The following is a 14,504-nucleotide window of genomic DNA, read 5'->3' on the forward strand; positions in this document are numbered from 1 at the left end:
CAGCAGGCGGGTTAGAGCTAGTTAATTATTAAGATCCCTTCCAACCCAAGCCATTCTATGATTTTTTGATAAGTTTTTAATGAATTCTGCTTGTCTGATACTGATGCTAAAACTTAGGATTGGGTGAGTCCTTCTCTTCCTTTTCCTTTCTTCATTTCTGGTAGTAGCTAGGCAAAATACCTGGGGACAGAGGGACAGAAAGAACAAAGATGGTTTCCTTCCCTTTTTTTTTTTTTTCTTCAGACTTCAGCTCAGGCTCAAATATGTAGAACAAGCTTATGTCATAAGGTCATGCTTGTATAATGTAGACTGATCTATGCCACTAGCACACAGTACGTTTCAAGTCCTTCAGTTATCTTACGTGGTGCCAAGATGCTGCTTTATGGCAGACAAACAGAGTAATGGTGCCACGAGCAGGAGTCAGCAGAGCTGTACTAGTTTGTAACAGGTGAAGGTTGAAGCTGTTTGTATAAGTGGCTATCAGTGTTTCAGAGTTCCCAGCGCCTGGCTGATTGACCCAGTGGTACTAACATTAGCCTCTAAATCCTGCATGGGCTCAGGATTCCCCATCACTTAGAAAACCCCCTTAGCCTATCTTTTTAGTCCAGGCATTGAAGCAACTCTTATATGCTAGAGTTTAATGAAAATAAAAATATCAGAGCCTTTTCCAGAATGAGACCTTGACAGCAGGCCTCGTTTTGTCCTGCTGCTGTCTGTAAGGATTTGAGGCAGCCCACGGCTACATCAGTGAGTATCAAATTGCCAGGATAATTACATAACCCAGTGAAACTCATAGAGGAAGAACAGAGCATGAGACTACATTGTGCTTGGATCTCTGGAAAATACTTTTGAGTAAACTTGTTTTCTACCAGGGCTTGCATCTTCAGACAGATAAAGCCATGCACTTATAAAATGAAGTTCTGCTGATTTTTGTGGGATTTTGCACTGACCTACAGTCATTTGTGAGACCTGGTAGACAACAGGGCTTTACCATTTCAGAAGCAAAAGAAAGCTGTATGCTCCTCACCAGCTCAGACATTTGTTTCACTTGTGAACATGAAGTATGATGTTATTTTTTTTCCTAACAGTGCAGTCATTTCCTCAGATGAAGCCATAGGTTTAAAGAAGCAATGTGTGGGCTTACATTCCCATTCATTTGCTATTTTAGCTACTTTAGCACTGCTTTCTGAAGAGCATCACTGGCTTTTCTCTTTACGGATTTGAATTACATTAAATTCAGAAACATCTAATTCTGGAGGTAGAGTTGGAAGCTAGTTGGCACAAGTCATTGATGCCTATCAAGAAAGGTTTCATTGATGTTAGAGGCATGTTGGTTCTCCAGGAGGAGAATGTATGGAGTGGAACAAAGTAAACCAAGCTGATTTGCTGTTCATTTTATTTTGAGCTGTTGCAAAACTGACCTATACACATCTGAAGCAGCAGTGTAGTACGTGTAGTACGTGTCTGTGTGGTACAGTTGGGAACTGCGGACTGGGTGGAAAACCAGTGGTGTAATTTAAATACAAACAAAATGCTCCAACTTGTCCTTTTTACTCACCTCAGCCATGTGCTTACCAGTATTTCCTTCACTTGCAGTGCAGTTTTGACTCCTAGAAATAAGAGACATCTTATTCTTATAATCAGCAGATGTGGTCCCATTGCAAGTTTAACTCAAGATTTCCAAATGCATAAGGGGAATCCTGCAGAATTTCAGTTTTGTTGTTTTGTTTTTTTTCCCCTTCAGGTCATGCTAAGTCCCTAAGCAGCCCACTCATGTCACTTACGCTGATGATCCCGAGGGCACGTCTATCAGTGTGCCCAGCAGCTGATGGCCAGATGTTCAGTGAACATGGATGTGAAGCCAGCCCTGCCAATTTGCTTGCTCCTCGGGCAGAGCAATGAGGACCAGTCACTGCTGCTCTCAGGGGCACTGAGCTGGCCAATTGCCTGTCATGCTGCTACTTCAGATGACAAGAAATATCCTGGGGAAGGTAGAGTCAGGCAGAAGCTACGTTTACTGAGTACAGAGGTGATATTAAGTCTGAGTAAAAGGTGTAAATTTAGACACTAATTCACTTTATATGTCTTTGCCATAGGGGAAGAATACTGAATTAATCCCAAGACAGTCTTTTAGTTGTATTTTGCATTAGCTGTGTCAGTTGGACTCAAGTAATTGCTGTGCTATTAATGAAGTAGCACACGGTCTTGAGAGAGCCAGTCTGATCTTTCAGTTTTTCTTAACCTGTGTTTTAGTTTACAGGTAGGCTGAGTTTCCGTCTTGACTAGGATTAAGGTAGACACCAGATCACATTATGCCTTCGCATTACTTCTACAGGAGAGTTGAAACAACCCTTAAAGAGAGTCAGAGGCCCACGAGACCCTTGTTTATGCTAAGAAATAATTTGTGGTCGTGTTAAGTGGGCTTGTACCCACCTACTCTTCTCATGCGCCAGTGATAGCTAGCTAATACTTGAATTAATTTAGAACCAGTTTTTGGAAAGGATGGGAAATGACTAGAAATAGTAATAGTATGGGAATGTAGAGTTTCTCAGCTCTCATGAGTGCTGTAAGGCTGGATAATTCCAACTGAAAGCAGTAATGAGACTAAAATGAAATGATGATAATCTGCATTAACTCTGCATATGTTGTATATCTTCCCATAAATAGTTACTCTAGACTTCTTTGAGACTTATTCATCAGCAGGAATATCTGCACATTCATAAAAAATACGGTCCGAACATAAACCAAGCTGTGTTATATATCCACCAGGCATAATGCATGCAAAACTTTGTCGCAATCAAGATGAATTAACTGTTAAGGCTTTTAGAGAATAATAGCTGATGAGCCAAATTTAAATACATGCCATTTTCATAATGGAATTTCTGTTCATAAGTCTGCTCTTACACAGTACTGCTTTTTTACGGTTTGTGAGCAAACTTAGCATTTTTTATACTGAAAAAAAATATGAAATGATCATGGAGCTAAAGAGATTTACTTCTAAGCAAGTATTAGAAGCCAGGTATGCACAGCATGGCTAAGAGAGAGTTTGGATAGGATGTATAAAATGTTCAAGGAGTCTAAATACTATTGGCAGAAGGAAAGTATGGCACTACAAGAGGTGTGAGCAATAGTATGGAACTAACAAAAGGAGAATTTGAACTGAACATCAGCAAAAACTTTGGTACTGAGATGTGAAATCTGCTGTGATGGATGCAAGTTGCCCTTTCTCTTTGTTGTGAAGTTCGTATAAAGGAGCAATAGAGTGGGATTTTCTTGACTGTAATGCCAGTTGATACTACTGTCTTGGCTCTGTCCTGTCATTCCTTATTCCTTGCCCTGACTTTTTTGTACAAGTATTCCAGGCTGCAGAAGTCATTTCTAAGTTGTCAATACAATTGACACTTTTTGTTCTGTTCTCTCCGCTTTTCTCAGTTTATTGTGGGAGAAGGCAGGAGATCAGAAGGTTTTGTCAGTACCAACTGTAGAAGTGCAGCAGCTCCCCTTGGCCTCCTAAATGTTACTTCAGTTATAGAGAATATAATCCATGATAAGATAATGGAAAAATTAAAGAGCATATTAAATTCAAGCTAAATTCTTCATTTTCCAGTAGGTTGGTAAATTGTGGCTGCTATAAAATCCATGAAGTTCATTTGGCTTTCTGGATCTCTGAATTTGTAGATAAAGGTTTGATTTGTGTTTGTTTATTCAAAAAAGCGAGATACCATTTATACCTTCAGCATAGAAAATAAAATGATGTCCCTGCAGAGAAGGTTATATGCAGAACGCAGTGTAATATTTGGTAGTACATCTGTTTGTATCAAAACGTAATCCAAAAATCAATTGAGGGAAGAAGGAAAACAGCCTTTTTTTTTGGCTGATAACCTCAGCCTACAGCACAGTAATATGATCTGATAATCTTCCTTTTAAACTCAGCAATAAGGGGCCTTCTCCTTTTGATCAGGACAGTAGGGATCTTTCAAGTGGGCAGAGAACCTGTGCTTTAATATCTGCTGTTGTTTAAAATCGTGGTAAAAAGATAAATGTAACAGTTGTGTGGCCATGGGCTCTTTTAAGCCTCAGAGGTCATTGCCAACCTGTGTGCTTCTGTGATTTTAGGAGACTGTCTTCCAGTTACTGGAGCTGTGCTGATCTCTTATACCAAACTTTGATCTGTGCATGTTAGGACCAGGCAAACAAAATCTTTACTAGGCCATCAGTTCAGAGCTGTCTTGGAAGACCAGCAACTTGGGCCCAATATGAATGCTCTGTAATTTCTTCTACCTGAGATGCTTCTTAATTAGGAAGTCAAATGTAATATCAGAATTAAAGCTGATCAAATGAGAACTTAGTAATCAAGCCAAATTAAGTAGCAAATGGCTTGACTATGACTGCATCAAACTTGCAGCTGCTGTAATAAAGGCAAAATTGCTTGTAAAAAAAAAATATATATATTATATATATATTTCCCTCTTCATTCTGAGAGCTGCTTCAGGCCAACATCACATAGCTTGCTGGAGATTAACAGCATTGGCAGTGCATAATAAAACACAGCATAAGCTGACTGCTGAAGTATTTGTCCAGTTTCTTAGGCTGTGCTGATTTACAGGCTGTTTGGCCTAAACAAATTATTTGCTAAGCCATGAATCTTTAAACTGTTTTGGAACATGTCACTATTCCAGAGAGACTATTGGCTTTTGGGTTTTCTTAACATGAGGGCTGTTCTGAAAGTAATGCCTCTATTTGATTGCATTGGCCCATGATATCAGAGGTGGGTGTTGGTGGCATGTCAGTAGAGGTTTCAGTAGAGGTTGAACCTTCCCACCAATACTCCATTACATTTTGCTGCTGTGTGACAGATGGCAGCAGAGGGGCAGTCTGACTGAATGGCATCTGACGTGGAAGAGCAAAAGAAATAAAGATGGGGGATTGAATTCTTCTGTATGGAAAAAAATGGCACCACTAACATTCATTAACCCTTGCTGACCGTTTATGGAGACCAAACAGTGGATGTGAGCACAGTGAGGTGATGGATCATGCATTTCAACGTGCATGGCAACAGACAGTCATCTCCACTGGTGCAGATTTTTATGAGTGCCACATGTAGGACCTTCACTGGTGAAAAGACATAGCTAAAGGTGGTGATGATGGAAAACAGTGTTTTGTAGCTGAGAATTTGCTCTACAGAATAGTGTTATTGTCTTCATTCTATCTGTTCTAATTTCCATGGAAATAAATAGGAGGAATTACGTTTGGAGTGATGCATGTATTGTCCTGCTGTTTGTCAAAGAGGATCTGATTAATACTTAGTAAGAAACTTCTGTCTCTTCATATTTAGCTAAGTGAGAAGAGAGGGTCTGGTACCCTGACATCGTATTGCCTCCTTGTCTGACAAAGATTTCCATCACACTAAAGGCATTACGTCTGGGGTCAGGCTAAACAGAGCTTTCTTGATTTCATCATCAGTTGTAATGTTTTTATCTCCTTACAAAATGTTTGTAACATTTGACTAACAAGGCAATGGTAGATGGTTTTTCTTGTACTTGGTTACTTTTTCTTTCAGGAGGCTGTGAGGTTAGCTACCTCTGACATAGAGAGGAGGGCAATCTGAGCAGCATGATAGAACTATTAAGATTTGGGAAGGAGAAGCAGTGGGGAAAAAGGACCCAATCCTATGCATTAGTGTATGATGCTTGGTCATCATGTAGAGGTGCAAGTATCTGTAACGTTCAGGAAATGAGAGAATCTTGTTTGTTGGGAAGAAAACATTAATAATTCTCTGAGATAGGACAAGGGGAGATGGCTACAAACTAAAGGAGGAGATTTAGATTGGGTATGAGGAAGAAGGTGGTTTTGTTCTGTTTGTTTGCTTTTTATAATAACGGTGATGAGGCACTGTAATAGATTGCCCAGAGATGTGGTGGAAGCCCCATCCCTGGAGACATTTAAGGTAAAGCTGGGGCTCTGAGCAACCTGGCTTAGCTGTAGGTATCTCTGTTAATCACGGGGGGTTGGACTGTATGACATTTAAGGGTCCCTTCCAACTCAAATGATTCTATGACTATATGCATGTAAGGGGGATCAAGGACTGGTGCTGGATGAAGAGACTAGAGACTAATGGGTCAAAAATTTACTGCAACTCCATTGTGGATTGATTTACAAACTGGGATCTCCTCTGATACATTTTTCTCTCTCTGGTATCAGAAGGGCAGTGCTTAGCTCTGCAGTAGGCTTTCCAGCATTGCATTTTCTACCCTTCTAATGGGAACCTGTGAAAGGGTGATGGGCTTTATAGACTATGAAGGTCAGTGCCAATGGACTACTGTTAGTTTTCTTAGGGCTTGGAACTAAGCAGGGGTAAGTAGACAAAAAAGGCATCACCTTACCTCTCTTTGTAACAAAAATCCTCTGGAGTTCTTTCAGGTGTAATTTAGGTAACACTGTACAGAAGGTACCTCTCCAGTGAACCTCTGTTAGGTTGGTTTCTACCATTTGACATGTAGTGTGGTAAAGCATCTCTGTGCAAGGTCAGATTAATCTTTTTGTGGAGTTTTATATGAATGCTTTGCGTTGGGATTGTTGTTTCTCCATGAGTAAATCTTTATATCAGCAGCCTGCAGTGGGCTGCAGAAAAATTCATTTTTATTCCTCTCCGTATTTATCAACACAGTGAGAGACCTTATTTGAAAATGAGCTGAATTTCCTATAGAATTGTTGGGGTTTTAAGTGCTGCGAGCCTTCAGTGATTTTATGTTTTTCCCCTTTAAATTTGAATGGGATGTGCCAAGCCACCTCTGGCCCCAGATTGGACATGATTTCCTTTGGGATGATGCTGAGACTTGGAACTGAACGTGAACTTCTGTGGGAAGGTGCACTGGGAATCGAGGGGCAGGTTGTGCGTGCGGCCATCTGTGCACTTTAGTCCAGTGGATCAGAAGATGTGATGAAGCACGCAGGCTGTGCTTTGCAGCCAGGTCCATCTGAAGCTTTGTTATTGCTGCTTTTATTTGATTTGATTTTATTTTTTTTACTTTCTGACATGTTGGTCTGGGTTCAGGTAGGGTTCTTCATTGGAGGGAAATGATAAATGTGCTGACATGTAAGTGCTGCAGTTTTTAGCAGATGATGAATTTTAAGCCTCCGCCTTGAGGCTGACCTCACTTAATTTACCTTTGCAATAAAAGATACAGTGGATGTCCCTACTGTCTGCACACGGTGGGATTGCTAATGCATGTTATCTGTTATATAACCGCATTCTTTCTGTCAATGAGTGTGAATAATAAGAAAGATAAAACCAGAGGTTTTCTTTAAAAGTAGGAGTATTTTTCTGTGGAGGAAAAGCAAAATCCTGCTTATCTAGGTTTTGACTTTCTGAACAATGTTAATTTTATTTCACTGTATGACTTCCAAAACCTGCAGTGCATGAAACTGAAATCTTGCGATAGTGACTTTGTTCCCCAGTCTGCCAGAAAGTTGCACTGAGCTGTGGGTGGGAGAGGAAATCTGTGCAGGAACCTCTGAGCCTTTGGATAGACTTGGACATCACTAGGATGGCTTTTGTTCTCATTTCTTAAATTTTGAGCCCTGCCTGTTAACACCCGAACCCATCACATTTAGGGACAGGGAGGGGGTCAGCAAAGGCTTGTCCCCTCTCCATTGCACCTGTCCTGCATGGCAGTGTCACCTGGCCACATCCCAGCTGTCTTGCTTTTCTTGGTGAACCTCCTGACTTCAGCACTGGCATCCCCTTAGGTGTACCCTGCTCACCAGCCCTCGTGCTTCCCTCCAGGTGTCTTTCCATCTCTTCTTTCTCCAGCTCCCAGCTCTTGAGCAGGTTCCTGTCCATATCCACTGGTCCAGGTTCCTGTGAGATGAGGCTGGGGGATATTGATCCTGAGGGGACAGCAGAAAGGCATGGTGGGTCTGTGTGGTGTCATGAGAGGGCAAAGTTTTGGAGTGGTTTGGGAGTTGTGTGGTTGTACACAAGCAGCAGGAATTATTTGCATAGGCCTTCTGCACTTGTAGGCTTTTAAGAATTTAGCAGCTAGCTGAGCCCTCTCGTCTGTACTGGTTATGTGAAGTGCAGGTTTTTGAAGGTTAATGACTTGCCCACAAAAATCCACTTGCAGTTGGGTAAGACAAAAGGCACTTGCTTGAAATGGAGCGGTGCCTTGTTGCAGGTCCCTGCTCCTAATGCTGGAGCATAAAAGAATTTCAAATTAAGCCAACAGAAATTTAACCTCAGTAGCATTCATTGCCCTGCCTTGTTCTTAAAAGTAATTGGACTGGTTTGTTTTTTTAAAAAAATGTTCTTTCAGAAGCTTTTATCCTTCATACTGAAACAAGCTTGGAATATATAAACCTAGACAATTCAAGTTTGGCAAAATTATAAGCTGATGAAACTGGGGTCCTGTGGTAGGAAATGCTTTATTACTGATGTTGATAATGGGTGCAAGTCCCTCCTTTTGCTTCAGAAATAGCCTAGTGTGATCCAGGCTAAGCCTGTGAATTGCACAGGGGGACAGTATTCACATGTATGGTTTGGGAAATGTGTGCGTTATGGATGAGCAATAAAGCATCCCACAGCTAAATAAATCAGGCATCTTTGCAAAGAGTGATGTTACTTGCCTTATTTCAGCTAATTCTATCCAACAGGCTAAAATGTTTGAAGTAAAAAATAATAAGCAAGCTGCACCGAGACTGGTTTGCAAAGCTATACAGAAGGCCAGAGCTGGAAGGTAATGATATGGAAATGAACTCAGATCACTGAGAGGGCAGTAATGGGATCCAGTATTAGGGTCAGGCAGGTGTGAAGATACTCGTGATGAAGATTTGAAAATAAACTTTCATTTAACACTCTTGGGGCAAAATGCCGTCCATTCTGCAGGCAGTCTAATTGTGCTATTGGAAAATGGTATTTTCCCCTTCTTGACCTTTTGTCCTCCATTCAATCACAGAAATCCATAGGTTCAGAGGTTTGGTTTGGACTTGCCAGGCAGAGAAGAAGCTCTGATAAGGTTTTGTAGCTATTAAACTTTCATAGATTTGTAGCCCTGTGGTTGAAGCCAGACAATAACTTTTTTTTCCTCTTGGGAATAGGGTTTCAATGAAGTCAGAGTTGCTCAGTATTAGAATTCCAGCCTTGCAAGCTACTAAGCATATGGAATTTGTGTTGAAGGGCCATTGCCTGAGCCTTGAAAGTTTCCAAAATCACTCTTGCTTCCTCACCTGCAAAACTTTCATCTGCAGCTTAGGCAAGGTTTGTTCTAGTTTGTGCAACTGCTGTTTTGCTGCTGCTATAGACCCGTGCAGGTTCTTAGCAAAAAGCAGAGGTGTATTTTTTTTCAGAGGTGTTGTGCATTGCCTGGAGTTTGTCCCACTAAAGTATATCAGAGCTGAGGGCTTCCCGAAATCCCTGTGTGAAAGATTTCTTTTATCTACTCCCTTGAGCTTTGAACTGCTGGGTTTTACACAGTTCCACAGGAACTCCAAAGGAGAAAAAGATACAGACCAGCGTTATGTTGGTGTCTTAAGAACAGATCAGCTCTTTTCAGTTGAAAGCTATGGGTAGTCTGTGTAGCTACCTGGAATTGCTTTTAAAGCTAACTTGATGTGTAAGTTTTTGGGTTGCCACTCAACCCGCAGTTCCCTTTGAAAAGGGCTATGACTTCATGGTTTATGAACCAAGATACCTTCTCTAGCAGTGGGAAGCCTAAACTGTGGTTTTTGGTGAAATCTTGTTAATTGAAGAGATCTGATAGCAAAAATAAATTAAGCTTAGTCTAGAAAGTGCTGCTGGGGGGAACACATCTATGTGGGTTTTTATGCTCTTCTGCTGATGTCAGTGACAGAAATGAGCCATGCATACATGGTTAGAGGTGTATTTCTGACTAGTTGTTTACCTGCTTTTGTGATTATTGCATGTTGCGTGCCCTCTGCTCTGCTGTAAGCAGCTTTGCATTCTGCTGTCTGACTCCCACTCCCCTTTTTGCATGGTCTGCTGAATGTACTTACTGTGCATCCAGAAAAAGCTGAGATAGATGTTGATTGTTTTTGCTTTTTTTTTTTTTTCTTTCCCCTTCTTCTCTTGACAGTTTTTTATCATGCTGTTAATTATATTTCTGTTGGAGCTCACTGTTGTGATTCTGTTCTTCGTCTACACAGACAAGGTAAGTCAGATTCTTCATTTTTCTTTCCCCTTCAGCAAAATTTTATGCCCCTTTTCCCTATAAATAAATCATGAAGCACTTGGCTTGGTATGCACGTCATGCTTCTGTCTTCCTTGAGACACCTCTCTCAGAATGCATAAACAGCCTTACAGGACTGGGCTCTCTTGCTTGCTCGTGTGTACAACTCAAGGTCACAGACATTGCCAAGTGCCTGTACCATTTAAAAATAAATTTAGAAAAAATGGAAAAACCAGCAAACATACAACAAAGCATATGAGGCTTACTAGGAACATGTGGGCAGAGCCATCAGACAGGATTCTTAAAAATCTAAAATGTTTGCAATTTAAGAGCCGTATTAATATTATATCAATGGAAGCCTCATTGGCTGAAGCACACAGTTCATTATCTTTTCAAGTTGCTCCTTGTAAGACCTGTAGAAGCCTATAAATGGATAAAATTTAGTAAACTCAGCTTTTGTTTGCAATTTCAAATTTGACTTATGTTTGACTTCTGTTCCTGCGCTTGTTATTTCTGTGCAAGGGCAAGATTTACTTATCCATATCATCTTTGAATGAACCCCAAATCAAGTGAAAGCGTGCAATTATGCATAACTTGCCTATTCAATCAAAATGATGTAACGAAGTCTCTTACAACTGATGATTACTAAGGGAAAACTGTAGGGTAGGTGGCAAAAATTTGCCATGAACAGTCATCAGATATATGACCAATAAGCAGTTTGGGTTTTTTTTTTATTATTTTTTTATTTTTAATGAAAAAACATTTGTATGTCTTACATATGGTATAAATAAGTACAATGAAGATTAATAGTAGATCTAGATTTAGTGGATCTATTGTGTTTAAAGATAATGTGGACAGGGAGTGGATAAGACTGCAACGTTACTTTCTAGAAAGGCTCCAAATTATCCAGTTAATGAACACTGAATGATTGTCAGGTGCACTTCTGAAGGATTGAAAAGGACTAGGTTGTTGGATGGCATGTTGTAGCTGAGACTTGGAATTAACTTGCAAGGTAATTAAAATAGAAAGGGCAATTTAAATTCCTTGTATGCGTTATTGGATTCTGAATTACTTGTAACCTCTTGGGAGAAAGATCTACACGTCATAGATGACAACTTAATGAAGGCATCTACTTAATATGCAGTAGGCCTCCAAAAACCAAATACAACAGTTGGTAAAGGAATCAGAAAATATTATCATGTCATTGTTGAAATTTAAGGACTTGCCTCACTGTTAATTTGGGATTCAGTTTTGTTTTCTTCATTTCGGTGAAGGAAAACAAATGATTAGAAGCAACAGGCAGTTGGGAGAAGGATAGTCATGGAGGGGTTATGGAGACAGTCCTGATTCAGTTTGGTAAAGGAAAGATAATCATATTCTTAAGAGATCCTAAGAGGAAAAAATGATAGCAGTTTCTAAAATATTGATATATCACAGGCCTGTCTTGAACTTGAAAATATAGAATCATAATTCTATAATTAGAATTATAGAATATAAATATAAAATCGTAAAATAAATATGGAATCATAATTTTCTATATACAAAGAAGTATGTTTAAAAGACGAGTGTTTCTGATATTCTGCATCACCGTGTCGTAAAATTCCCTGTCATTGGCAGTTACTGAGGCTGATATGATGGTATGGGTATAGGGATGATTAAGATATAATAATTAAAAGAAAATATTCATAACGCAATCAATGCCGTTATGTCGACACGTTTCTCACTGAGTGTGCTGGTCATCTTTCAGAGGTAAAAATAATGAAAGTGTGAGGAGGGATTCCCTCCTTGCTTCAGACCTGTTGGTTTGTAGCACCCCTATCTACGTTCTTGGTAAGTATATCAAGACATTAAACCTCTTTCCAGGTCACCAACTGTAGGTTGATGCAGGAGGTGCAATACAGATTTCTGCAAGTTCAAAAATGGTTCTAAAATATGAACTCTGGTTCAAGTTCAGGTTTACTGAGTTAAGAAATTGCTTCAGTCTGTGTCTTGTGGATGATCAAATGGGGAGACTTTAGATACATGATTTTATGTTGGGGAAATTAGTGGTTTGTGTCTGCGTTACGCTTGCAGTCCTGCCTATTAAAAAAAAAAAAAGCCTACAACTGATATTTTCTTACAGCATGCTTTCAGTTGTGTGCCAGCTATGCTAATGTGAAGAACAGCATTGCCATGTGCACTCATACAGGTAGTGCAGTGAGCCAAGACAGGTGTGCCACAGTTACCGAGTTAATGTGGTTCCTTGGAAGATCAGTGAAGGAACAATCTATGCTAACACCCACACATCAGGAGAAGCTAATACCAACTTTGCATACAGAAGCAGAATGTGACTGCAGGTTAAGTCTTTGAGGCCTCCTCTATCATGTATGTATATTTATGTGGTTTTATATATATATACTTACGTATGCACGTGAACAGCATTTTTTTCAATTACTTGGAAGTAAAGTAGGAGTGTATGTGCATGTGAAATTCTTCCCAGGGCAAAATGGTGTCCAATTATTTTTTTCTGTTACCAGGCTTAGAGTTGATTGGATAATGGATTTCCTGGCAGTTTTTGTTTACTTCTACTTTGTTAAATGGATGCTTCACTCGTTTTACAGTTTATTCAGCCCTCCCTGCTTGAAACAGGGCAGTGTTATTTCCTTAATGAAGAAGCAGGGCTGAGAGGGCTGCCCAAGCTTGCAAGCAGCTGGGGCGGATCTTAAATGTAAAGCTCTTGCTGTCTTGGCTGAAAGAAGCCAAGAGTCTGAGCTGTGCCAGTGGTGTGGCTGGCATTGTAGCTACCTTAAAAATACTTTGCCAGTGCCCTTTTTGTTCCTTCTTCTGCAAAATGGCCACAGTGGCAAGCCAGGTCCAGTACTGAGATATCTGCTGCAGCACAAGTAGGCATCCAAGCACGTACAGATGCAATGCATCTGTATCCACCGCTGGGGCTACTGATTTAGTAGTGTGTTCATTATTAAAAAGCATCAAGACAAAAGTTCTTTACAGCTTTTGGCACAGTACTTTTATTCTTTTGTTGTGGGAGAGCATGCAGCTGTGGAGATGGACAGGCCTGGCTGCTGGATTTGGGGCAGCCTGCACTGACCTCTCACTCCCAGAGACTTGGCAGCAGCCTCTCAGCTTTTAAGCTGCAGTCTTGCTCCTGTGCCCCACAACGTTATCTTTCCTTTTTGTGATGGAGAAATGTTTGTCTTGACCTCGTGAGATAAATAGTGCCCTGGACTTTACAACTCCTTCTCTAAGCTGTCTATGTGGTGCGATGTTATAAAGAGAGAAAGGCTTGGAGAAGTAGCTCAACAATGCTTAATGGAGGATGTAAAAGAAACTCCTTGCTTCTCGGGGCTGCACTGTGTGACTCCTTGGCAGGGAGCGCTGAGTTCAAGCCTGGTTAATGCTTCTCTTTTCCATCCTACCTGATTACACTGGTTATAAATCCTTTGAGTTCTGCAGAAGTGAAATGTTGACTGTGGGGGAAAAGGGTGAGGAAACACATTCCTATGGAGAACGGGTGTCAGGAGAAATACATAGCATTTCTGTTTTGTCCTGGCAGAAATATCAGCCTGAAATATATGGGTCTGGAAGGGAGTTGTTGTGATTATGATTGTCAATCTTAAGCACTGTTTTTTAAGACTAAATATATGTGCCCCCATTTGAGGTATTCCTGTGATATTACCAGAGTCATGAGAATGGCTACCTATCTATAGCTTGAATTTCCTCTTTGATATATATTATTTTGATTCAGTAGATACAGAGAAAACATTTGATATTTTATACGCCTAATAATTAATTGTTAATTGTTGCTGTGTGAGGGCCTTTCTGTATTTATAAGTGATCCATGGAGTTCTGTTAGGGGTAACCTTAATTATATTGTGATAAAGAGAATGCATCTGTGCCCTATTCTGACAGAGGCTGGATATTCCTTGTATTTTTCAACACCAAATTGGACCCTGCTAAAATATAAACTATGCTAGTAAAAGACATGGTCTTGTACCAGTTCTAAGCTGTATACTGCATCCGTGTTGAGAAATTGTCTTTATTGTTGCTGTGATGGTTCTCCTGGAGGTTCAGAAAAAAAACAAGTCCATATTTACTTTTTTTTGCAGCCATAGTGGATGTTTTTTTTCAGTACTTTTGTTTGTTCAGATGTCTGCATTTTGTCAGATTTATGGACAGAGCTATGGTGCTGCAAGTTAATGCCCACAAATGGGAGAAAAACATTTGTTTTCTGTGGCACAGTGAATCATAATGAGTACATGTTTTAGTTTTTGCTGCTCTCTTACTGAAATATGATTGATGTGTAGATTATTTTGTTTCTTG

At 40.2% G+C, this 14,504-nt stretch overlaps 1 protein-coding gene across 7 annotated transcripts in view; it reads left to right on the forward strand.

Moving 5' to 3' along the window:
• Positions 1-14,504, forward strand: part of TSPAN4 (tetraspanin 4) — a 397,360-nt gene that overhangs the window by 338,439 nt on the left and 44,417 nt on the right. For all 7 annotated transcript variants that reach the window (XM_042884548.1, XM_042884552.1, XM_042884549.1 and 4 more), the window contains one exon: positions 10,092-10,166. In XM_042884548.1, the coding sequence (XP_042740482.1) occupies positions 10,092-10,166 (75 nt within the window). The remainder of the gene's footprint in view (positions 1-10,091; positions 10,167-14,504) is intronic.

The sequence above is a fragment of the Lagopus leucura genome, unplaced genomic scaffold, assembly GCF_019238085.1.
Source record: "Lagopus leucura isolate 7727_CA_CO unplaced genomic scaffold, USGS_WTPT01 Super-Scaffold_100044, whole genome shotgun sequence".
NCBI lineage: Eukaryota > Metazoa > Chordata > Aves > Galliformes > Phasianidae > Lagopus > Lagopus leucura.